At 39.2% G+C, this 25,638-nt stretch overlaps 3 protein-coding genes across 7 annotated transcripts; 2 read left to right on the top strand and 1 right to left on the bottom strand.

Annotated features, from left to right (window-relative positions):
• Positions 1-900: 900 nt before the first annotated feature.
• LOC116613959 lies at positions 901-10,306 on the top strand. Of its 4 annotated transcripts, none has more exons than XM_048719403.1 (6): positions 901-1,107; positions 2,049-2,827; positions 3,447-3,737; positions 4,070-4,138; positions 4,414-4,503; positions 8,059-10,306. In XM_048719403.1, the coding sequence occupies exons 2-6, from the start codon at positions 2,066-2,068 to the stop codon at positions 8,107-8,109; spliced, it is 1,263 nt and encodes a 420-aa protein (XP_048575360.1). In that variant the 5' UTR covers positions 901-1,107; positions 2,049-2,065; the 3' UTR covers positions 8,110-10,306. The 4 variants fall into 4 exon arrangements, with proteins under 4 accessions (XP_048575360.1, XP_048575361.1, XP_048575358.1 ...); XM_048719404.1 differs by lacking the exon at positions 901-1,107 and adding an exon at positions 1,427-1,560; XM_048719401.1 differs by lacking the exon at positions 901-1,107 and adding an exon at positions 1,427-1,691.
• Positions 9,721-17,218, bottom strand: LOC5506097 (cyclin-F). The gene is made up of 18 exons (XM_032374471.2): positions 16,903-17,218; positions 16,639-16,745; positions 16,478-16,545; positions 15,591-15,784; positions 15,254-15,316; positions 14,400-14,660; positions 13,970-14,043; positions 13,856-13,898; positions 13,464-13,585; positions 13,298-13,378; positions 13,171-13,213; positions 12,981-13,028; positions 12,760-12,830; positions 11,864-11,925; positions 11,470-11,557; positions 11,246-11,305; positions 11,113-11,152; positions 9,721-10,935 (listed from the first exon to the last, which is right to left on the bottom strand). The coding sequence occupies exons 1-18, from the start codon at positions 17,038-17,040 to the stop codon at positions 10,336-10,338; spliced, it is 2,163 nt and encodes a 720-aa protein (XP_032230362.2). The 5' UTR covers positions 17,041-17,218; the 3' UTR covers positions 9,721-10,335.
• Positions 17,219-17,617: 399 nt separating this feature from the next.
• LOC5506095 (galactokinase) lies at positions 17,618-24,681 on the top strand. Of its 2 annotated transcripts, XR_007305172.1 has the most exons (7): positions 17,618-17,791; positions 19,641-20,086; positions 20,806-20,987; positions 21,644-21,794; positions 22,595-22,757; positions 23,529-23,909; positions 24,576-24,681. XR_007305172.1 is itself a non-coding variant. In XM_048719405.1 (6 exons), exons 1-6 carry the CDS (start codon positions 17,648-17,650, stop codon positions 23,595-23,597), a joined length of 1,155 nt encoding a protein of 384 aa, XP_048575362.1. In that variant the 5' UTR covers positions 17,618-17,647; the 3' UTR covers positions 23,598-24,681. The 2 variants fall into 2 exon arrangements, 1 of the variants encoding a protein (XP_048575362.1); XM_048719405.1 differs by having other exon boundaries at positions 23,529-24,681.
• Positions 24,682-25,638: the final 957 nt, after the last annotated feature.

The following is a 25,638-nucleotide window of genomic DNA, read 5'->3' as shown; positions in this document are numbered from 1 at the left end:
CTGACACCATGTAGTGTTTTCTTAACGACGATGGAAGTATAGATTCCTGCACACTGACACAAGCCAACACGAGACTGCCATATTGGATATCAACAACATCTTTATTACCTCAAAACGAGGCAGGTACCACAGGGTACCCAAAATAGCTAACACTACATTCCCTATGCTGACTCTTAAGTTATTTTTTCAGGTGTTTGGCATTATTGTCGGGTACTTGACCATTCTTGTTCAGTTCAAGAAACACAGGAAAGTAACCAGAGGAGGAGTACATACTACTTAGCAAACAGAAGGACTTTGCATCAACAGTTTTTTATATTCCATCAAAAGCGTTTTCGAGTGATTAGATTAACTTTGATTCGATTTTGTAATGTTAATCTAGAACAATCCAGAACGAGATATTATCTAGTCCTTTGTGATATAGTTTACGTTCCAAAACATCTTGTAAGCATCTTAAACTTAGATTATTTTTCACTTAGAGAAGTTACTCATGTTCAGTCCCAAGAACACAAATAAAAACTCTGCCAATAGGTCTTTTGTTACTTGCTTTGAAAACTCTTTTTCTCCCATTCATTCATGAAAAAAAGTGTAATGGAAAATTCTATGAGATTCTATGAGAGATAAAATATAAGCAAAGAGAGCAAAAGGTAACAGAAACCTGTATTTCTAGAATGAATTATGGGAGAAATGTAGCTTAAAAAACCTTGGCGACGGTGCGCAGAAATTATTCGCATATATTGTCATTGAAGTCTTTAATTTCCTTAACTTTTAAATAAATTTGTATGTGGTGGGAATACACCAGCTTTTTATTGAAAGCTTTTATCCTAGATCTTATAATTTACATTTTTTATCAGTATATTGATAAATTAAAATCTTCATCAACACTTCGGAAAAAAGGGCAGAGAAAGTTAATAAAGTGTTTTAAATAATGCCAGGGGTAGAATTGTTTCTAGCTCTATTGGAACAGTTTGACATCGTGTATCCATGGAATATGTGAGAAAGTACATTTAATAAGGTAACAGCATGACCTTTAGTTCAAAATACTGATCACGGAAAACTCAAGATTTTCACGCGAAGACCTGGCCGCTTTTTTCAGGTGGTAGCTTTTTGGTAAGTTGCATAGACATTTAGCCTATAATTTTTAAAGGGTCGTATCTGATTAATATTTGAACCTGAAAGTGGGGGAGGATTTCCGATGTTGTTTGATTATTAATTCATATTCAATTACATGACTCGGCACAATCAAAAACTTGAAAAAAAAAACTTTTTTAAGAATTAAAACACTTACGCTTTTAGTATTTTGTCAGAAGTGGCTTCAATCCTCAGTATAAAAAATAATTTTGAGAATTCCTTGTTTGTGCAAGATACATATAGGGTGAATAATACATCTCATTAAAATACTCGTTATTTACTCATTACAAACGCTACTCATTACTAAAACACAAGGTATAAATACCTAACGGGCAAGAAAGACTTGTAGTTTATTATCAGCGGCTGAGCGCTTGTTCTAATATACTACACTTTATTTATTATCTCTAAATCAACTCGAAAAATTGAAGGAAGGTAAGAACAATGGGCATCATTGATTTCAACTTTCAATAATTCATTTGAAGAATGCATATGAAAGCGTTTCTTGATGTGTTTTATTAATTGAAAAAACCTGATGACCATCTTGGGAAACAGTTATAATCAAGGTAATATGACCGAGAATATACATTTCTCCTGAGATTAACCTAGATCATTATTATTTTTTTTTTGACTGAGGAAAGTACATCGGTTCGCCTAATACTGGCTTCGGACCTTTCATGAATTAAGCAAAGCATTGGTTTGTACTAAATGCACGTATTTTATAGGCAAGTTGTAATATCAGCAGTTTAGTTGACATGTGGCTATATTAGAAAAGTTGAAAGTATTCGCCCTGACACGGTATATAATTTAGTTTTTGTTTCTGTTTTTCATAAGAACCTTTTTTACAGATATAAACCATATTGGGTATCTCACTTAATCATAATTGTTTTTACGTTTTAGTTATTCCAATTCTGATTTTTCAGGAGACTTGAAAAAAGAAATGGCTTCGTCACATCACTCAATTTCTCCTGCTTGTGAAATTGGCGAAGAAAACAGAGATGAATCTGTACGACAAGTGAAGAAAAGTTTAAGACCTCTATTTGCTGCGATGAAAGCTTTTGGTCTATACTTTGGAGACGCATATTGTGATGTCGATCTAAAGGAGAACGCGGTTGCACCGTTAAATGAGACCTGCGCAAGTAAACGCGTAAGCTGGAAGGAGAAGTTTGGGAAGACCTACTGTGGGCTTGTGTGCCTTCTGCTCTATGTTGGCTTCGCGTGTTCGTTTAGCTTCACAGTACGCAGCGGTGACTATTTTACAATCGCTAGGCGCCTCACTATAGATATTTGGGTTTTATGGAGTGCTCTGCAGGGCACTGTTACGGTCTTATCACTTTCAAGACGAGAACACGGTTCGAAATTCTCGAAGTTCATGAAGGCTCTTGCGATCGCCGATTCAAACGGTGTCCCGCATTCTTGTAGATTACCAACTATCCTCACAGCCATATTTATTGGAACAATCTGCTTCAACTTTACAGTTTCGATCCTTCTGATGAATTTTCCATTAAAAGAAGTGAGGAATTCGATGCTGGTGGCTCAGTTTGGCAAAGACAACATGACGGTAACCGGTCCTGATGGATGGATCGTTGTACTCTCCCAAGTGACTTTGCCTTTTACAAGTGCAGCCTGGGGTCTCCCGAGCTGCTTCTACATTGTCAGCTGCATAGTTATTGCCGAGAGATTCTCTTTTTTAACGAAAAAGGCAAGTAAAGATCAACACCAGTATAATCATCATATCATCATTATCTACAGTATCGTCATATATTATCTTCACAACCATTACCACCAGCAGGGCACTTTATAAAGCATCGACGACGACGGCCAAGATAACGTGGCCAAATATTTTTTTCTCATACTTTGTGCTTAATTCTAAACTAGTTTAGATTAGATCTCAGAGCTGTTGGGCCTCGGCACATGGAGGAGGGAGGAGGGATATGCTTGATACAGAAACATTAAAAAAATATTTGGGTCACAAGCCCCTGCTGGTCATTTCCTCTTAAATAATAAAAATATTGTCGAGCTTTTTTATTTTATTTTTGTTTTGCATTAGTTGCCCACGTTGCCGCTGTCGTCACGTCATCACGCATTATTATCAGCAGGATGTTATCACATATCATGAGCAAATTTATCATTATCATCAAGTCAATATCATTGTTATCAACATCATCATTGCCATCAATCATCTGACCAATAATTATCATCATCAATAGACTAAGGAGTATTGGCAATGTATCATCAATACGACATTGTCATTATATTGTTCATCATCATCATCACCTTTTCATACAACGGGTCTTAATCAGTCATTCTTATGTCTGCAGACCCAGATGACCTTCAACTCTGATGACAACTTCGTCAACATCACTCTCCTTCGTCGAGATCACTTACGGCTTTGCCATGCCCTGGAAAAACTTGATGAGATCCTCTCTCCTCTCGCCCTGGTATCATATGGATGCAGCATTCCAGAGATCTGTATTACCCTTGATGTTGTCATTCGAATGTCAAGGGAAGGGTCTGACTATTTTATTATTATGGTGATGGTGTTTTGGAATTTGGTCAACATTTCCAATACTGTAGTGACGTCACTAATAGGAGCTCATGTCAATGTCAAGGTAAGAATACACCATTAGACTTAGTTCCTGTAATTTGAATACTGTACTTTGAAATATAACAAAAGCAAGTGAGTGGAATAAATGCAAAACTTCTATCGTATTTTTTCTTACAAGGTTTATTTCCCTATCCCCTCCAAGTACTGATATATCTCTACTCCAGATAACACGAGTCCCCGATAACTCTATCATCATTTTCGATTTCCCTTGTGGGAGTTCGTTTAAATCATTGAGATGAACTGTAAGGGATTTTAGTCTAACTCTAGACACGAATACTCCACATCGACCTCAATTCAGGCCGTACTAAACTAATAAGGTGAGTTCATTCCTTGCAGGCCCACAGTCTGACAAGCATCGTGTACGAAGTGGACGGGAACAAACTGAAAGATGGCGAAAAGAACGAGGTAAAGAATGTAATCTCCTTGGCTCACATTAAGTATTGATGCTTTCTTTAAATACTCAGGTTTACCCAACATGCAACTGGGTGCGTGACACCAAGGCCAAGTGAGACCTGTGATATTCCATTGTTTTACTTTTTCTCCTCCTGTTTTTGTTTTTAAGCACAACTATAGGCATTCTGAATTCTCAAAACTTTCATGTAAGATCTATGGGTGTTATGTTGACCCTTAATTTAGATGGCCATCAGAACTGACTACACTCTTTGTGATCATTTTATCAGCTGTTGTTGCTGCTGAACAAGCTCAACACAGAAGTGATCAGCCCAACAATTGGTGGAATCATCCCAGTAACACGTGGAATGTTACTGACTGTAAGTAGATCGCCCCAGTAACACGTAGAATGCTATTGACTGTAAGTAGATCTTCCCAGTAACAATCAAAATGCTACTGACTGTAAGTAGATCGTCCCAGTAACACGTGGAATGCTACTGACTGTAAGTAGATCTTCCCAGTAACACGTAGAATGCTACTGACTGTAAGTAGATCGTCCCAGTAACACGTGGAATGCTACTGACTGTAAGTAGATCGTCCCAGTAACACGTGGAATGCTACTGACTGTAAGTAGATCGTCCCAGTAACACGCGGAATGCTACTGACTGTAAGTAGATCGTCCCAGTAACACGTGGAATGCTACTGACTGTAAGTAGATCGTCCCAGTAACACGTGGAATGTTACTGACTGTAGGTAGATCATCCCAGTAACACGTGGAATGCTACTGACTGTAAGTAGATCGTCCCAGTAACACGTGGAATGCTACTGACTGTAAGTAGATCGTCCCAGTAACACGTAGAATGCTCTGCGTGTAAGTAGATCGTCCCAGTAACACGTGGAATGCTACTGACTGTAAGTAGATCGTCCCAGTAACACGTAGAATGCTACTGATTGTAAGTAGATCGTCCCAGTAACACGTGGAATGCTACTGACTGTAAGTAGATCATCCCAGTAACACGTGAAATGCTACTGACTGTAAGTAGATCGTCCCAGTAACACGTGGAATGCTACTGACTGTAAGTAGATCGTCCCAGCAACACGTGGAATGCTACTGACTGTAAGTAGATCGTCCCAGTAACACGCGGAATGCTACTGACTGTAAGTGGATCTTCCCAGTAACACGTGGAATGCTACTGACTGTAAGTAGATCGTCCCAGTAACACGTAGAATGCTACTGACTGTAAGTAGCTTGTCCCAGTAACAATCAGAATTGACTGTAAGTAGATCGTCCCAGTAACACGTGGAATGCTACTGACTGTAAGTAGATCGTCCCAGTAACACGTGGAATGCTACTGACTGAAAGTAGATCATCCAGGTAACACGTGGAATGCTACTGACTGTAAGTAGATCGTCCCAGTAACACGTGGAATGCTACTGACTGTAAGTAGATCGTCCCAGTAACACGTGGAATGCTATTGACAGTAAGTAGATCTTCCCAGTAACACGTGGAATGCTATTGACTGTAAGTAGATCGTCCCAGTAACACGTGGAATGCTACTGACTGTAAGTAGATCGTCCCAGTAACACGTGGAATGCTACTGGCTGTAAGTAGATCGTCCCAGTAACACGTAGAATGCTACTGACTGTAAGTAGATCTTCCCAGTAACACGTGGAATGCTACTGACTGTAAGTAGATCTTCCCAGTAACACGTGGAATGTTACTGACTGTATGTAGATCGTCCCAGTAACACGTGGAATGCTACTGACTGTAAGTAGATCGTCCCAGTAACACGTAGAATGCTACTGATTGTAAGTAGATCGTCCCAGTAACACGTGGAATGCTACTGACTGTAAGTAGATCGTCCCAGTAACACGCGGAATGCTACTGACTGTAAGTAGATCGTCCCAGTAACACGGGGAATGCTATTGACTGTAAGTAGATCGTCCCAGTAACACGTGGAATGCTACTGACTGTAAGTAGATCGTCCCAGTAACACGTAGAATGCTACTGATTGTAAGTAGATCGTCCCAGTAACACGTGGAATGCTACTGCCTGTAAGTAGATCGTCCCAGTAACACGTGGAATGCTACTGGCTGTAAGTAGACCTTCCCAGTAACACGTGGAATGCTACTGACTGTAAGTAGATCTTCCCAGTAACACGTGGAATGCTACTGACTGTAAGTAGATCTTCCCAGTAACACGTGGAATGCTAGTGACTGTAAGTAGATCGTCCCAGTAACACGTGGAATGCTACTGACTGTAAGTAGATCGTCCCAGCAACACGTGGAATGCTACTGACTGTAAGTAGATCGTCCCAGTAACACGCGGAATGCTACTGACTGTAAGTGGATCTTCCCAGTAACACGTGGAATGCTACTGACTGTAAGTAGATCGTCCCAGTAACACGTAGAATGCTACTGACTGTAAGTAGATCTTCCCAGTAACACGTGGAATGCTACTGACTGTAAGTAGATCTTCCCAGTAACACGTGGAATGTTACTGACTGTATGTAGATCGTCCCAGTAACACGTGGAATGCTACTGACTGTAAGTAGATCGTCCCAGTAACACGTAGAATGCTACTGATTGTAAGTAGATCGTCCCAGTAACACGTGGAATGCTACTGACTGTAAGTAGATCGTCCCAGTAACACGCGGAATGCTACTGACTAAGTAGATCGTCCCAGTAACACGGGGAATGCTATTGACTGTAAGTAGATCGTCCCAGTAACACGTGGAATGCTACTGACTGTAAGTAGATCGTCCCAGTAACACGTAGAATGCTACTGATTGTAAGTAGATCGTCCCAGTAACACGTGGAATGCTACTGCCTGTAAGTAGATCGTCCCAGTAACACGTGGAATGCTACTGGCTGTAAGTAGACCTTCCCAGTAACACGTGGAATGCTACTGACTGTAAGTAGATCTTCCCAGTAACACGTGGAATGCTACTGACTGTAAGTAGATCTTCCCAGTAACACGTGGAATGCTAGTGACTGTAAGTAGATCGTCCCAGTAACACGTAGAATGTTACTGACTGTAAGTAGATCGTCCCAGTAACACGTGGAATGTTACTGACTGTAAGTAGATCGTCCCAGTAACACTTGGAATGCTACTGACTGTAAGTAGATCGTCCCAGTAACACGTGGAATATTACTGCCTGTAAGTAGATCGTCCCAGTAACACGTGGAGTATTACTGACTGTAAGTAGATCGTCCCAGTAACACGTGGAATGCTACTGACTGAAAGTAGATCATCCAGGTAACACGTGGAATGCTACTGACTGTAAGTAGATCGTCCCAGTAACACGTAGAATGCTACTGACTGTAAGTAGATCATCCAGGTAACACGTGGAATGCTACTGACTGTAAGTAGATCGTCCCAGTAACACGTGGAATGCTACTGACTGTAAGTAGATCTTCCCAGTAACAATCAAAATGCTATTGACTGTAAGTAGATCTTCCCAGTAACACGTGGATGCTATTGACTTTAAGTAGATCATCCCAGTAACACGTAGAGCGCTACTGACTGTAAGTAGATCGTCCCAGTAACACGTGGAATGTTACTGACTATAAGTAGATCGTCCCAGTAACAATCAGAATGCTATTGACTGTAAGCAGATTGTTCTAGTAACACGTGGAATGCTACGGACTATAAGTAGATCGTCCGGTAGAATGCTATTGTCTGTAAGTAGCTAATTCCAACAAGTAAAAGACTACTGATTATAAGTACAAATGTTGTCAAGAAACACTTGAACCATTGAAATAGAGGAATTTGGAAAGAACTTCGTGTAACCTATGCCTGAAGTAATATAGTATACAAAGTACGCGATAATTCTAGCACAACTTTTATAAAACTAGAAGTAGCATGGTTGCGTACGCATTATTGCAGATTGTTTAACATTCTAGAATGCTGCAGACCCAATTTTTATTTTCAGGTTTTTGGGACCATCATTGGGTATCTGACTATCCTTGTTCAGTTCAAATGAACCTGTCCGGGCATATATTGATTGGAAGACTGTAACTAAGGGACGCAAGGTAGAGAGATAAACAGGTTTATAAGGAAAATACGAAGCAAGGAAAGGGAAGAGAGGGAAAAACATCGTACCCTAATTATATTACATTATATTAAAAACTTATACGGTAGTTTAATTAATCGATTTGCCAGAGCATGGAAGGTACAAACTATAATTCTGTTTACAGAGTTCCCAAGGACTCAAGTTCACTTTTTACTTCGATTATCAATCATCTGTAAATTCTCGTCATATATATCCAACCGCTACGCTGGCTCCCGGCATTAAAACTAACGGAGTTTCATTTTTTTTTGCTGTTTGATTATTCAGTGCTTTGCACAAAAGAGGTGTGAATTGTCATTTCAGTGCTGACCCAGGAAAACGCTTCAAGAATTTTGAATGATCGAAGCCAGAAAGCGCTTTAAGGTACGGTAATACGAGCAGCAAAATCGTACAACTTTTGTGGCAGCAATGTTGCAAAACTCAAGTGTATTAAGGCTTGAAACATAAGCTAAAACAGTTGAAATTTTGAAAGTTGCCTAATGTTAGCTGTTTGGTAATATTTCATTTTGAGTGATGACGTCATCCAGCCGATCACGTGACTTTTGCAAATCAATATTTAAAAAAATTCTCCGCTGGTGGATACGCTATGAGAAAGAAAACATCGCATGTTTTATGTTCCTTTGAAGCACGTCTGTACACTGATGTCTTAACCGACAAGAAAAGTTTAGCCCTTCGGTCACAAATCAACATTTTAATTCGCAGCAGGTCACGTGACTTAAAAATATTTAATATCTTGTTAACGGCAGAGAAAATTCCGGATGCTAAAACGCTATTATATGACACACATAAAGTCAACACTTTTTTAGTAAACACCCTTGTCCAAGCTGTTTTCCCGACCGGCGGAAAGGCAAAAAAAAACAATTTTGTCACGTGATCTATGATGTGACGTCATCACCAAATGAAAACATTACGAAAATGTTAAGGCCGTCGACTTTAATCATCTTGCCAAAAAGAATGAATTTAAGGCGACGTTAACAAAGGTTAAATCAAAAAGTTATATTCGATGCTAAGAGCAAACTACCCAGGCCTTAATATACTTGAGAAAAAAAGTTTGCAAGTGACGCTGTTCGTGTTACTACCGGCGCGCCAACTTTTGTCGCAGCATTTTTTTTGTTGCGAGTTGAAAAAGTTTGCTACAGAAAGTAAAAGATGGTTCTACTTTTTGCAACAAAACTCGAAGATGTAGCCCGCATTACTATATCAACCAAACTTGTCTCGCAGCAAAGTGACGTCAGGCATACGCAAGCAATTGCATTAGCGTTTGTGATTGGTTTAACGAAAGTCGCACATTAGTGTCACGGAGAAAAAATATGGTGGATCAACAGCAAGAACAAGTCTATCTTCTGCTGCGACAAAAGTTGGTTTGCCGGTAGGAAAACGCGCAACATCGCCTTTGAACTTTTTTTTTGTAAATGCTGCCACAAAAGTTGTACGGTTTTGCTGCTCGTATTACCTTTAGTAAGTTATGAGTCGTCCGCGAGAGTTCACATAATATTGACAACTGCAGTAAACAAAGCTGGCGAATTACAATTAAACACATTTTCTTTAAACAACATATGCCTATGGAATGTATAATATATTGTAGCTGTGTTTTTTTTTACAAGGTACATATATGTATATAAATCTAGTATCTTCTTTAAAATAGTCCTCTACCTTGACCCGTCGGTGAAGAAAAGTAGCTGACAAATATCCAGGCGCTCTACCTTGATTTGTCGGTGAAGAAAAGTAGATGACTAATATCCAGGCGCACTTAAACAATCTGAATGCTTTTATGGTACATATTATTTGGTTGGATTTTTACAAGAGAAGCAGCATTTGATATTTGAAGAGGTACCTTTTTCTTAATATCTAGAAGAAGATTAATATAGCGTTATGCTTGAACTCTTTTATGTTTCTGTACATAAGATCAGTCAATTAGTTTTTAAATGTCCGCTGCCATAAAAATACCCCCACCACAAGGGGGGCACTTCTTATTGGCACTATTAACGTAAAATATAACAACAAAACCTAGAAACTCCATCGCCGGCAAGAGAGTCTCGAGTGCTCACGATTGACATAATGCAGTACGTATGTGTATTATACCAAACAAATAAAAAACGTTTTTATCGTCGAGTTTGCTTTGTAATAGGATTTTTCATGCTATACTATGACTTGGTTTCTACTGCTCCTGGTTCGGCGTGTTTTGAGGGGAATTTCTTTCCGTCTCTGGTTCCCTTTCTTTGAAGATTGTGTTGTGGAATGACTTACAGTGTTTTCGATAGCACATAATGGTTGCCTAGCAACAGGCGCGCAAACATTTTTGTTCTCGTCAAGAATCCCGTTGCCAATCGTAACCGGCTCGATGTCCATCGGCTCGTCTTCGTCCTCGACGAAAGCTCTCTCGTGGGATTCCCGCACAATACTCGGAGTCGAGCTAAATCTCAAGTACTCATTCGAAGCCAGAAAAGAGGAATCTCCGAATTGCTTATTCAACATTCCGCCCTCGTCGAAGCCTTCAAGCTCGCTTAGCAACGAGTCGTCATCGTCTTCACCCATGACATCATCAGTTACCAGTTCCCCCTCATCCTCTCGGTCACCCTCGTATCCACTCTCTGATAGGACACCGATGCTGACGTTTAGGCTGTCACTGTGACTGACGGTGAGTGATTGATAGGAAGGCGTGGCCATAGATTGTGTTCGTATGTCTTGGCGTGTCACGTGGGAAAGAAGGCGGAGTCTAATCTCATCTCGGCCAGGAATCTGGGTACGAATTATAGCATTTCGTTGATTCAAATGGTACAAAAGCACACAATCTGATCAAAGATTGAGGAATACGTTTCTCGTCCTAATTAAACCGTGCATCTTTTTAACATACCACTTGAAATAGGTGACAACAGACATCAGTTTAAAAAACTAGAGAACATATGAGCTCTTTACCTTGATTTCTGAGACCTTCATAAATCTATCTTCCGAGTACCTGCAGAAAGACGAATGGTTAGAAACTATTGTTCAAAGAGAATAGAGAGACTTTATAAACCTGTAATAAAGAACTTGCAATGACTCTTCTTACCTCTCCTTGATGGCCTTAAGTTTAACATTTCTATGATCAATCGGAGAGTCATCTAATAAACTGAAAGAATGAAAATAAAGTCAAATAATCATCACATAGCAACATAGTTTTCGTCATTATCTAATTATTGGAAGCACAGAAAAATAATCTTCAACAATTATCATCATATCATTAAACAATTGCAACCATGTTATCACCATCAATGATCATCAACATGTGTTTACCATTTTTGATGCAAGTATAGAGTGCTTTCTAACAGATCAGAGGTGTGGATTCCAACCATTTGCGTCATGTGAAGTGGCCAAGGAGAATCTAGAATAAAAACAGTATACAGTCAACTTTTAAGAAATCTGGATCTGCCTTTGTTGTTTTCGTTTTATTGAGAATATTAGCCAAGTGGCTAGCTTTCTAGTGAAACCTTGATTCCCTAAAGTCATAGATCAAGAGTCTAGGTTTTAATAAATATGGTTGATTTAAAGAGATAGAAAGAAGGATAAGTGCCATAATGCTCTTAGGGGCCAGGTCCCCCATTTTTTGAAAAGCATAAAGGAAATTACAAGATGGGGCGTGGCTGTGCATAAGTCCCCCCCCAGTCTGAGGCATGGCCCTGCAATTTACCTGCTTCTTGTAAAGTATTTGCCAACAGCAGGCACGATGCAGCAATGAGTGATGCAGAAAATCTAGAGAGAGAGAGAGAGGGAGAGAGATATATTAAAATACAATAAAAAAACACATACAAGATGACATGATTAACTTAATCATCAGAGAGTCAGTTACAACATGTGGTAAGTTAGCAAAGTTTGGTAACCATTAAAAACAAATGCATGCTATATAAGTGAAAAGGAAGTGCCTAGGGAAGTAGTCATACCCGCTAGACTTGTTTAGTTTTGCTGTCGCAAAAAGATCAAGTTCAAAATGTGGCTTTGTTTAGAGACTTAAAGTCACATTGTCACCAGTTTACTTCCGAAGGGCCAACGGAAACCTCAACTTATAAGACAAAAGAATCTATGAGAATCCCGCTATTAAACAGGCCATCCGCTCTAAATTATCAGTCACATCCTGAAGAAACTTCCAATAGACACAATGCTTTTACAATTTTGAAATATGCTTCACATTTTCTGTTAAAAATTATAGGAGATTGTTACGTAGTCGACCTGAAGTAAACTGCGGTGACAATGCAGCTTTAAAACAAAGCTAAGTTACATACAACATTTGCCATTTTCTCTGAGAACAGGTAAGATAAGATAATAAGACATGTCCCTTTGTGAATTTGTTGTGTATAGCAAAGGCTGCAGAGCAGTCAGTCACTGCTGCTCATATACATCACATCAGGGAACAACAAGAGGGGTAGGAACACCCATGGAACAACTGTTGAGTTGGAAGCAACAAAATGAGGATCCTAAGCACACAATCATGCAAACTTCAACTTATGTATGCTTTACTGCAGTCGATACAGATACCTTTAAAAATGATGTTAAATAAAACACAATATGCAACTAAAAGGGTACCCTTACCTGCCAAATTCAGTGTGAAGTATGGAAAGGTCGCTAATGTAGGAAGCGACACATTCTGTTTTGTGATCCACCTAGCAAAGATAAAATCAATAAGTGAAGCTTGCAATATCTTAAATGCTCCCTTAACTTAACAGACCCATTGTCTTTTGTTTAATTCGACCCTATATTAAGGCTCTACTTGCGAGCTATTGCACTTTTGATGGTCATTAAAAGATACTTACTGCAGATAGTCTGCAAAAGAGCTTGAGATAATCAGCTATAGTCAAAACCTGTAGGTCAAAAATATATATATATTTAAGTATTTGCCCCAAGTCTATTAAAAGAGTGTTATTTAATTCCAAGCAAAGGTTTATATTGAGTCGGGGCACTGTGCCTAAGGCTTTGGCAGAATCTCTGAGTTGAAAATCTTACCCTGACTTCTCCTCGAAGACATGACATCACTTCCCCCATCATTCTGTAAATAAAATAAAAAAACACCATCAAAAAAAGACCCAGAAGATATACATAGAAGCAGGACATATAATATCTAAGTTTGTACCTTACAACTTCTTCATAGGAGTATGTATCATCAGTTAGCCAGGATGCCTCTCGTATAGTAACAATATCTTTGCCCTGGAACCTGTGATAGGAGGAACATTTTATTATAGTTGTGATTAAATTATTAACCCAAGCTGGTGTATGCAACACAAGTATTGATGGATTACCTTGCTGCAATTAGTATACATGTGATTCCTAAAAGCTGCAATTCTGATCGCTGAACCTTTCTTTTCATTAGGTACTGATCCACACAGTGAACAGCAATATGGACTATCTGACTTGAGAAATCCTGCCCAGAATATAAATAACAGTTTTTCTTAAACATATCAATTATAATGACAGAAAACCAGATACATAAGGTTTTCTTGCCCAGCCATAGTTAAACAAGGGCACAAAAGTAAAACAGACATATGATGCTTCTTTGTTAAAGCCACCAGCTTTCATTGACTTTTATGGAATTGAAGGATTATGAAAAACCAACAACATTCAACATTGCTGCAGGATGCACCAACACAGCTGCCTAAAAACTGCCACACAATGTACACTTTATACTACCAACCTTCATAAGAGCAACCTCAACAAGCCAGTCGACTAAAATGTACCTGAAAATATAGGGAATTATTCATTGAAAGCATTGAATCTTGCTAACAAAGAATTTCCTGTTGTTTCATACCTCATGGTATTATTAAGTTCAGTTTGAAATCCAAATAACTTGTGAGAGTTTAAAGCCTTTGACTTCTGAAGAAACTGAAAAACAAAACATGAAATCTTTAGTAAAATGGAAGAATTGATCTATGCAACACTGATTTGCAATAAAATACTAATGGCGATGGACTGCAGCTAGGCAGTCTTTCAGTGGGGCTCATTCATCAATGCCTGCAAAAATATTTTTTTTGGTGTGATAGTTTACTAGTGTGCAGAAATGACAAAAAAAAATGAAGGAGAAATGGCATTGTAAGAATTCAAAGGTCATAAGACCGTATAAAACTGGGAAGGTGCAACACTTTTCCTTGTAAATCACCAGTATTTTTGACCAAATTCCAAGTTCCAAAAGGTATTTACTTCAAGGTTTCTTCTACAGCTGTGCTCAGATATTTATTTACCTGAGTAAGAAATTCAGCAGCGTGGTCTTTAGAAGCACCTCCCATATTCCCTGCTGCATATTGCATGGCAAGTGTATACTGGGCCTCTGCGTTTCCATTCATTGCAATATCACGGAGCTCACGCAGACTCTGAAGCATTGCAGAAGGTTCTAAAGCATGCTCTAGAGATTTCATCTTCCACATCTCAAATGCAGCATGCGATGAACCAAGATTTGATGCTCTTTGGAGCCAATCAATGCATTCGGATCTCCTCTTTTCATCCTAATGAAATAAAAATGATTAGTAATCATGCATAAAACAAAGTAATTCTCTATAGTAGAAGTGAACACTCGTTAGTAGACACCTTCAGGTGTTCTTAAACACTCTGGAGAGTAAAGTGCATGAGAAGAGGTATCAGCAGATTGAATAGGTGTCCTTCACAATAAGGTGTATTGCATTAAAGACCAGAATGGGTTGCAACTATGAGTCACAACAACCAATGTCAATTCTGCATACCTGTCAACCTCAGAAAATATCAAGGCTTGAGAATATTTTGGGGGAGGGGTGGGGGTATATTCATTTATTTGGGGGAGGGGTGGGTTTAACCTTGCAGGTGTTTGCCGTATAGAAAGCTCTCGCGAACAAATTCACTTATAGATCTCACGAGGGTGTTAGATAAATTGTGCTACGCAAGGGAATTGTTGTTTCAAATATCTGAATGGAAAATAGGCAAAATGACGATTTTCTATGGAATAATTTTTCGGGAGCGATAAAAATCGCTAAAAGTGGGAGATTTGGTGCTCAACGCTGGAGAGCGGGAGAGTTGACAGGTTTGATTCTGTCAAAATTTATATATGATGCGAACATTACTTTACCTCATGCAAACTAAGAATTTTTCCAATGCAGAAGAGTAGTGATTTATTCAGACTATCACATGGCTGTAAAAAAAGCGGAAAGATAAAATAAATAAATGAATAAAAGAATTGATATGGCCACAAAGACTAACAGCATCAACAAAATCTGGACCTTCCCCCCTTTACGCCACCCCCCACCCCCCCCCCAATTTATGACAAATACTAACTTTGAAGAAATTTGATATTGATATAATATAAATAGAGTGCTTTCAAGTGTCATATCCCAACTCCACCATAAAACGTTACCACTTTTTATGTTTTTCTATCTAAAATATGTATGAGGACATCTCTGGCTTACCTCAGCATTAGAGCAGTATTCTACCATATTTTTAAACACACATGCTTTGCAGCAGGATCCACTGGGAGCCCAGGGAGGACGGATAAAAAACCAAGTGAACGGATCACATGTCATCCGCTCAGCCGTGCAGAACAACTCCGCAGCCTGTCTTCCATTCTCGCTTGCATTTGTATTGCTATTTTTCTCTTCGGAAACTGAAGTAAAATATGAGATGAAAATCAACATTAACATCAACAGGGCTTGACATTTACATTTTGAGTAGGTGAGGTGTTTGACCTGACAGCATTTGAGGTTACCTCAGGTAACCAGTTATATCAACCTATGATTATGGTTTAAAAAAACTTTTTGAATCTCAAGTTTGAAATGACCGTTGCAAATTAAATTGTAAATGATCTTATTGTTTCTAAACATTTCAGACTATTTTGAAATTATTATTATTGTTTATGCTTAGAATTATCAGAACAATTTTGTTAGTCAAATTAAATTAGTCTCTTGGGTTTTGTTTATGTGGAATAAACGGTTAAAGAACGTTTACACCTTTAATAATTCACTAGAAAAAAAAGCTAAGATGAAAAATATGTATTTCTCAAGAGGGCACGAGAGCGCTTGAGTGCTTTTCAGAACAAATCTGAGAAAATTACTCTTTTGTCACCCTTCTGTTACTCCCGAGGGCGATCGTTTAAATATAATATCTGCGTTTAACATTTCCCCCTAAAATCAAGCGAAATGTAGAAAAACTGGGCTAAAAACGGGGCAATGGTGCTTTTTATCTGCCTTGTAAATGATTGGTTCATTTTGACGCCAATAAAGTTAATGAGTACTTATAAGTAATGGAACACGAGATCGATAAAAGCTAATCAAACATTGAAATTAAGAAATTAACTTACTTCCTTCATTATATAAATGTGCCAGTCCTAGTTTTATAAGTGCTTCGATGTTACCAACATTGGCAGCCCTGAAAAACCAGTAAAAACAGAGAGTTACAAGGTTGACATTTGTTTTGACTTCCAAACCGCAAAAAGAACAACGAAACCAACTGACAACGAACCTTTCAAGAACAGCGCGGTTTTTTTGAGACGGCCAAATACTAGGGAAAGAAACAGTCATCCATAGCGTAGGAGATTCGTCTACAAGATGTTTGAGATTAGTGGAAACCTGTAAATGAGATGAACATTTGTAAAACATGTTAAACTTGACGCGGGTCAACGGAATTTGAGTTCCAACGGTCTTGGGATCAATTGTGCCTGGCGCATCGATTATTCTATTCACAAGCTTAAAAAATATCTGGTTGTCCAACGCCGATACAACTTACCAGTCTTATATTTACAAGATCTTGTGCAGGGAGAAACTTTAGAATGATAATGAGGACTTCTTCAGGAAGAGAGAAGAACTGTTGGCAGTGCGAACTTCGAGTCCGTCTCAGCGAAACGCTGCGCGATCTTATTCTCATGACTCAAATCTCGTGAAACTTGGGAAACAGCGAGAAGGTAATGAGAGGAAGGGGACTGATAAGAAAGATAAGAGATCGCAAGGGATCTAGAAGGGAGAAGAAGCGTGAATGAGAGAGAGCAAAGCTCAAAACACTACAGCGAGTAACTCATGCCTACCGTTACTGGAGCGCGCTGTCAGTTAGACGGCTTGTGTCACGTGCAAAATGATGCACTTCGCTGATTGGTCGCTAAGACAATAGGGGCCTCCACTGAGGCCGACCACGCGAGTGTGCAGTCAACAGTCAAGATCAAGAGAAGACGATGAAAGTTTATTCAAACATAATATAGCACATTTATTTTGTATAAAGAAATTAAATACACGACTATGTTACATAGGATGGGGGTGCTTATTAATTTTACACTCAACTATGTAGGTGATCTTTACACAAAAAGAGCATGTATAGCAAACAAAGCGATATTAAGAGGTTGTTCTTTTTTAACGAGAACTGCTTTTCTGTTTTTAAATATTAAAAAGAAATAAGCAGGCTAGTTTTCGAAAAACAACAACTGAAAGGTCATGATCTTATGACGCGGGTACCCTGTGACAGGAAACCCGATGGTTTCAACATGGCGGGCCGCGTTGTGCAAGAATCAACGGAGCTATTTGTAAAACGTTTCGGCAGTAAGCCAGAGATAGGGGGATGCGCTCCTGGACGTGTGAATCTGATCGGAGAACACACAGACTACAACGAGGGTTTCGTATTCCCAATGGTAAGGCAAACTGCGTATTCTTTTCTTTGTTGATGTGTGTGATTCACTTTACTAGTTAGTTCGCTTGCGAGTTAGATTAATCATATAGACCCTGCATTTTTAAAGTCCATATAACCTTTCAGAGTTGATTCTTTACATTTTCATCTTCCAAATGGTATGTCGTTCGTATGTACCCTATAAAACACGCGTCCGCGCGAATAACTCAAATCTGTAATATTGAGGTATTTTGGTCAACCTTCGGAAAAAAGGCCGTGAACTGAAAGGCCAGGGTCCAGTCATTTGTGACGTAGATCGGGATGTCAACCAAATTACATGAGAAAACATATGCGCGCGCTAAACCGGTTCCCGTCTTCATGTCTTTTTAGTTATTGCTAAAGAACGTTGTGTGGTTACAACTTTAACCGTAACCTTTATATCTCAACCTGGTATTCAAATGATTATTTAACTAAAGGAAACAAATCTGCCAAATATAGCAGATATTTTTAGTCTTTGAATTGTTTTTTGCATTGTGCGCGCGCTGCATTCGCAATCAAGGATGGCGACATTCTCACGAGCGCGTGCTGTTTTTGAAACCTACAACAAAACGATATTTTCTTTTTTCGCATACAATTCTCGACTTTAAATCACTCTTCGCGTCATTGTGGATAGCATTGTAATAGAAAACATTTCGCCAATATATTTGTGGTATTGCTGTCTCTGAATTTTAACGGATTTAAGAAAAATACCTTGTTTCAGATTTTCCAGCCAAAACTTGAAATTATTCACTTGACTCAACCTCCTTTCGCATGGCCAGGAAAATTATCAAAGATCTGTAGAAAATTCAAATCTCAATCAAATTCAATTCCCTTTTCAGAATTTGTATGTGTATCTATGCTTTCTTTTGGCTAGATTGATATAGGTGAAAGGTTTTAAGAACTTTAACACATTGACCCCTCAACCGGCCTGTACCGGCTTTGGGAAGTATCCACAACCCAAAAAATTCATAAATGCAAAATAAACACAACAAGATGAAGATACTCAGGCATCAGTCTAAGGGATAAATGGTCTTGCAGATATGCATCCAACCAAGGTGTTGGCATCTACTCTTAAGCCAAATAATTGCAAAGCATTCTGGGAGATCCAGGGGAAAATTCACAAGGGGAGGGCCAGTCAACACTCCTCTCCCCAAAGTCAGATGGTTTTTTATAAGTCTTTTCACCCTTGAAGCCAAACAAATCAATTCCAGGTCATACAGACCCAGAATAGCAGTCTAAACAATTTTGGAATCAATTTGGTTTCAGAAAAGACAGCATTTAGGAGAGCTGTGGTGATTCATTAGAAAATTATTTTCTCATCCAGGCAAAGCCAAACAAGAAAAAATCATCATGAATCCACCTTTGCTTGCAAATATCCATAAGCAAAGCACTCAATTATGCCCCAAAAGACTTCATGATGTCCTACACTCTCCTAATATGCTCATAGCTGTATTTTTGATGAAAAATACAAGCAACCATCAACTTATGCTGGCTTCAGCACAAAAACGAGGGATTAAAAGTGGGGACCGCAAAGCACTGTTGGAAAGCTTGGATACCGCTGACTAGGTGCAGCTGTGTTTGACTTTGACGGGCTGTATAAAACTCAGAATAGGGGGGGAGGTATCTGTTTTCAGTCTGTTTTTTGTAAATTCAGCTCAAAAAAAGCCAGGAGTCAATGGGTTAACCCTTTTTATATTCAAAATAACAACTTTTCAATAAAACGTGTAAAAAATCGCCAGAGAACTCTATGAACTTATCTATCTCCCCCCCACCCCCGCCTTATTGCAATGAACCTTATTCCAATGAACTACTTAATTTGTTCACATTTCTTTTAGGCTCTCGATCTAGTGACTGTCATAGTGGGTGCAAAAGTTGACGGAGAGACTTGCAAAATTGTCACCTCAGCTGAAGGCACTGATGGCCCAGACAACATAGAGTTCCCCCTCCCCTCTCCTGCCAAACCACTATCTCCTGGTAACCCATCCTGGGCAAACTACATCAAAGGAGTTATTGCCAACTTTGGTTCACCAATTCCAGCTTTTAATGCAGCCATAGCAACATCAGTGCCACTTGGTGGAGGGCTGTCCAGTTCAGCGTCACTGGAAGTGGCAATGTTTACATTTCTTGAACAACTTAGTGGTCATGTGAGGAAAGATTTAAAAGCCAAGGCATTGGCCTGCCAAAAGGCAGAGCATGAGTTTGCTGGAATGCCATGTGGAATTATGGATCAGTTTATATCGGTGATGGGGAAGAAGGGCAATGCCTTGCTTTTAGATTGCAGGTAAGGAAATAAATCAACACAAAGTTGAAATGGCATGTTTTATGCCTGTTTGAAAACAGGGCAATTTTACTGATCTTTCCAGCCTGAGCCCTTTACTGGGGTAAAAAGTGGCCAAGGTTTGGGAAATCTGAAAACGTTCAGCATATGATACTGTCGATCAGACATCCTAGGCAAGAGCTGGTTGGGCTCAGTTATTCTTTTCCTTGGCTAGGGTTAGATGTTTTGAATATTCATTAACCTGTTTATCGAATTGTTGTCGTGCCCCTTTGCTTTGTTGTTATTTTTATATGTATTTGGTTTTCTTAAGCCTGCTGGACAGCTTTTTTCTTTTTTTCAAGTTGTTTTGTTTTTTAACTTGGGATCCTGTGACATGCAGGGACAATAAGGTCTAGATTGTTTTGCAATCTTTGTGTACCTTCAACCACTGCTAACCTCTACAAAACAGATAGAAAGGAGCTTTCTTTGGCAGTTACATAATATTTGTGGCTCGCAAAATTGTATTTTCCTTTTAATATTCAAACTATAGGCCCTTAGCCAAGATCTGTAGTTGGGAGGGGCGTTTACCAATTCGATGGGACATTTTTTTCAAATGTTTTTTTTTTCATTTGAGCTGACCTCTTAGTTGAGCAGTTTGGGGGGATGGGTGGGGTGAATGAAGCCTTTTAGTAGCCATAGACAGACATAAACGTATAGCATGTAATAATTTCTGCTTTTTTTAGATCCATGGATTACAAGTTGATTCCCTTAGCAGACCCTGACCTAGCCATCCTTGTAACCAATAGCAACGTCCATCACAAGCTAACAGGAAGTGAATACCCTACGAGGAGGAGACACTGTGAGGAAGCGGCTGCTGCTATGGGCAAAAAAAGCTTGCGTGAGGTGTCAATGGATGAGCTTATAGGTAATTGAATATACCCAAGAGATATAACTTTTGCCGTAAACCTGAATTATATACCTATGCAACATATTTAACTTTTTTCTTCCTAATGATTTCATCTTGAATTTCGCTGTGTATGTGCTTTGGTTTCTTCTGTTTTGCTTGAACCTCGGTTTTATCAGTCTAATAATCAAGGTATTTTGCATTACCATATAGAAACTCATTTTTGTTTTAGTAGCAGATCCAGCACCCTCTCCCCCTCAGCTTGAATATTTAGAAGATGTAAAATGCAACTAGATTCTACAAATTTACCTCCTGCCATAAATATGTTCTATACTGCAAGGCTGAAACGGCCTAAAAAAAAACTGAGCTGGGGGCAAAATACAGAGAGAAAAATACATAACCCTATAACCCTCTGGTCATTTTCTTATAATTTCAAAATAAATAAAATAAGGGCACCATAGGTGTTACTGCCCTTTACTGTCTTATGTAGTGCAACTAACTGGCGCAAACATGGGGGGGGGGGGGGGGGGGGGTGGGGGTGGGCAGGGTGAGCCTATGACTGCCCACAACTCCTTGGCCAATCCTGGAAACATGCCTGACTAAAACTTGAATTGGCAAATATTTACAGACACTTATGAAAAGAATAATATTTTCATTATGTTCTTGTCTTTTTCCAGCTAATGAGGACAAGCTGGAGAAGGAAATTTATTGCAGAGCTCGACATGTTGTGGGTGAAATAAAGAGAACTTGTGATGCTTCATCCGTCCTTCAAAACAATGACTATGAAGCCTTCGGAAAGTTAATGGTTGAAAGTCACAACTCACTGAGGTAGGATCACAACATAGCTGTAGCAAGCCTCAAATTATTGGGGGGGGGACGATACAGAAACATTAAGAAAACAATGGGGGCACAGCCACACCCCTACTGGTCATTTCTTTATAATTTTTGAAAATATTGGGAGGGGGGGGGGGGCACGTGCCCCCAGTGCCCACCCCTTGCTACCGCTCTGCACAACGAGTTAGCAGGGTTTTTAGTTTTCGCTGTGACTGATCCATCCTCTGCTCTCACTATCCTAAAGCCCCAGGACTATGTTTCACTGTTTGCACATAGCTTTTCAACACTGCGAGTTAATCAGTTGCTTTAAAACATAGTGTATGGCCTATGAATTTTTAACTTTGTTAGAGCGATTGCTCGGGAATTGCCACACACCCTTTTTGATGTTCCAGTATCTACACACCCTCTTTTGATGTTCTCAGTTTCTATAATGATCTAGGGGGAGGGTTTAGGGGGTTTAAATCCCCCCCCCCCTTTTGGGCTGCCAGAAAGCCATATGTAACAAATAATAATTACCCCCTCCCCCCTTTGTATCTGAGCCAACCCCCCCTCCCACCCCTTCAGCGAAGAGTTAGATACGCCTTGACTCTGGTTCTCTAACGTTTACACATGGCCACCAGTCTATAGATCAAAGGCATGTTTTGCGTTCTTTCAATACCTTTTGGTTTTTATTTTTTTATTTGGAGAAATATTACCAGAAGAGAAATTACAATTTCAAAGAAAATTACTGTTAGAAGTAAAGTAGTCATTGCTATATTGGTCACGACTCTCATCTTTGTATTTCCTCTCTTTAGAGATGACTATGAGGTCAGCTGCACAGAGCTTGACACTCTAGTAAGACTTGCTCTCGAAGTAGAAGGCGTCTATGGCTCTCGCATGACCGGCGGGGGGTTTGGCGGATGCACCGTGACACTTCTCAAGCGGGACTCAGTTGAAAAGTGTAAGGCCCACATCAAGGTAAGTCTCCATACTTAAATTTGCGAAACCTTTTCACTAGGGAAGGAAACGGAGAATGACAAGGAGGCGAAGACGTATTTGCGCGTACCAACTATTGAAAATCAAGGCGATGGAGACGCATTGAGAATGCTACCATAGCAAGGCCGATGGCCTGGAAACGTGTTGAAACTAAGCGAGTCACGTATCCTCAGAAACCCAGGGCGTCGAGGTCACAGGCGCGAAAACGAGGCGGAACTGTGCTTCTTTCTCCGTCTTTTATTTGTTATTCCTTTTTTTAACGAAATTTACCTCATTTCAAGCTTACACATCATAAAACGGCCATTGACTGATTGGGCATATCCAGGCCGTCCCAAAAAGGGGGCAAGGATTTCATGAAGGGGCGGGGGGATTAATTATTTTTTCCCTTTATTTCCTTATATTCTTTAAAAAGCCGCACTGTCACCAGTTTACTTCCCGAAGGTTGACGGAAACCTCAACCGATAAAAGACAAAAGAATCAAAAGAGGCCACCCGCTCAAGTTATCAATCACATCCTCAAAGAAACTTTCAATAGACACATTGCTTTTACAATGTTAAAATATTTTTCGCATTTTCCGTTAAAAGCCATCGGAAATTGTTACGTACTCGACCGTAAATCGACGTAAACTGGTGATAATGCGGAAAAATGTCTGAAAATAAGGGGTTGGACAGGTTTATTTATGTATTTATTAAGGATCCTCCAAATGTTACGGTTATACTGGATGATAAAAATGTTTCTTTTTCTTGTTTGCAGGAAGGATACCAAGAAGCTACGTTTTTTGTTAGTAGCCCGGCCGACGGCGCTCGTCCAGTGAATATATAAAAACAACTATGCCATTTAATATGCGGAACCCAGACTAATAGCCAGGGGACCACACCCCCGGGGTCGCCAAAATATGCTCTTTCTTATTCAAAAACTTTTTTCAGAATTGTCAATACAGTTAAAAAAAAACGGATGTAAGAACCTAGTGATTTAAGATTTGAGAAGGATTTTAATACCCCGAAATATAAGAACCTACCCAGCCAAAAAATTCAAAATGTTCTTTTATCAATATTTACTCCATGAAAAGTGAGACCAAATATTGGGCTTTGAAATATAAATTTGCTAAACATTTTGATCTTCCATAAAGAAAAGGTTACAGATATAACATACGTACAGGTGGATTCTCTATAGTGGATGAAGGTTGTCAGTGCAAATGGCGAATGGCAAATTGCTTATTGGTACTAATTATTCGTAAAACTAAAGGTGTTAAATAAAGTCAAGCAATGTCAGAGCCAAGCATTGGTAACCTTTAATGGATAAATGTTTTGATTTATCTATATTCTTCGAGACGCATGGTTACTTTCGGTCGTAGAACTGCATTTTGCCAATCGCTATTTGCACTGACAACCTTTATTGAAATAGGTGTATATTCGGTCACACTTCTGTTATTATGAATCTTACTGTTGATTAAGCAACTTGGGAAAAAATTAAGAACCTATAAGAAAAAAAAAAGAATTTATTGTGCCTTAATTGTTAGTAAGTACCCCAACATATAAAAACCTGTTTTGCCAGACTTGGAAAAATCTAGGTTATTACACGCGGATTTTTTTACTTCATATCTACAAGTGCGCATGCCCCGTAGACAATCCTGGCCACGCGGCTAAAAAAGTATTAGTTATGATAGTAGAAATAATAATAATAAGAAGAAAATGACGTTTTAGGTGCGTCCCATAAGTCTTAAAAAAGACAGATAATAGGTCTATGTAATGAAATCAAATACAATGGTATAATACATAAAATAAGTAATTGTAATTTCAGGAATCTTAAATGCTAAACGTATCATCGGCAGCGTTAAACTAAGATATTTTTAATCTGTATGTATTTTGTCCAATCGAAGCTCTTTTTATTAAAAATGAATACCGTATATACCGGTGTATAATGCGCACCTGCGTATAATCCGCACCCCAATTTTGAGGGCCTTAAAAAAAAAAAAAAAAAAAAAACTTCGAAAACCCACGTATAATATGCACCCCAATAGAAATAGCAAGGAAATGAGAAACAACCAAGAAAGAAACAGAAGTATCAAGACGCATAAATGTTCCAATGTGTAGTTCCAGAAAATAGGTATGACCCCCCACCCCTCTGGGATTAGAAACCCCCTGGAAAAAATAAATACAGTAACTGTTAGGGAAAAAGGGCATTTTACGCCCCCCCCCCCTCCCCTCTGAAAATTCCTGGGCGTATAAATCTATACTAATGAAAACGCGTTGTACTTCCAACATGGTTGGTGAACTTCATCCACCACTATAGACTTTTACCGCGTGGTAAAATACACAAAAATACTTATTTGGCAGCTCTTGCTTTAAAAAATGCGGTACTTCTATACACTGTATATTGCCATGGCTATATTCGAATAGAATGACCGAGTTTTTCTAGTACTTCAAAGTGAAATACCGCCGCTGTGTCGTCATACCCTATTCCCCACAACAGTGCTTAGTGCTACCGATCTACTGTAGGGGGGGGGGGGGGGGGGGGGCATAAGGGATGCGGTTTTGCTTTAAATCTGGCGCGGTTTTTCGTATTTTATTCCGATGTATTGCGGTTTCTCTAGACTGTGCGGTTTACGGTTATCGACTTTTGGCGTTTTTCTTTGCGTTTTTTTCGCACCGCCTCCTAATGTGGTATATTAAGAAAGACTATAGACAAATTGAAATAAGGCCTAAGACCAACATATTTTTTTGCTTCGACTAACGGCAAACGCTCGAAACGTCAGCGCAATTCTGTATCACAGAGGCGTTCAACATATTTTTTCAACCTTGTGTTGATTAATAGCTCGTCTTAATCTACTTGTTTAACATGGTGGTAGTCAACATTGTCAGAG

The sequence above is a fragment of the Nematostella vectensis genome, chromosome 12 (assembly GCF_932526225.1).
Source record: "Nematostella vectensis chromosome 12, jaNemVect1.1, whole genome shotgun sequence".
In the NCBI taxonomy this organism is placed as follows: domain Eukaryota; kingdom Metazoa; phylum Cnidaria; class Anthozoa; order Actiniaria; family Edwardsiidae; genus Nematostella; species Nematostella vectensis.
Note: the sequence above shows the minus strand (reverse complement) of the source record. Positions and strands in the feature narration are given on the sequence as shown.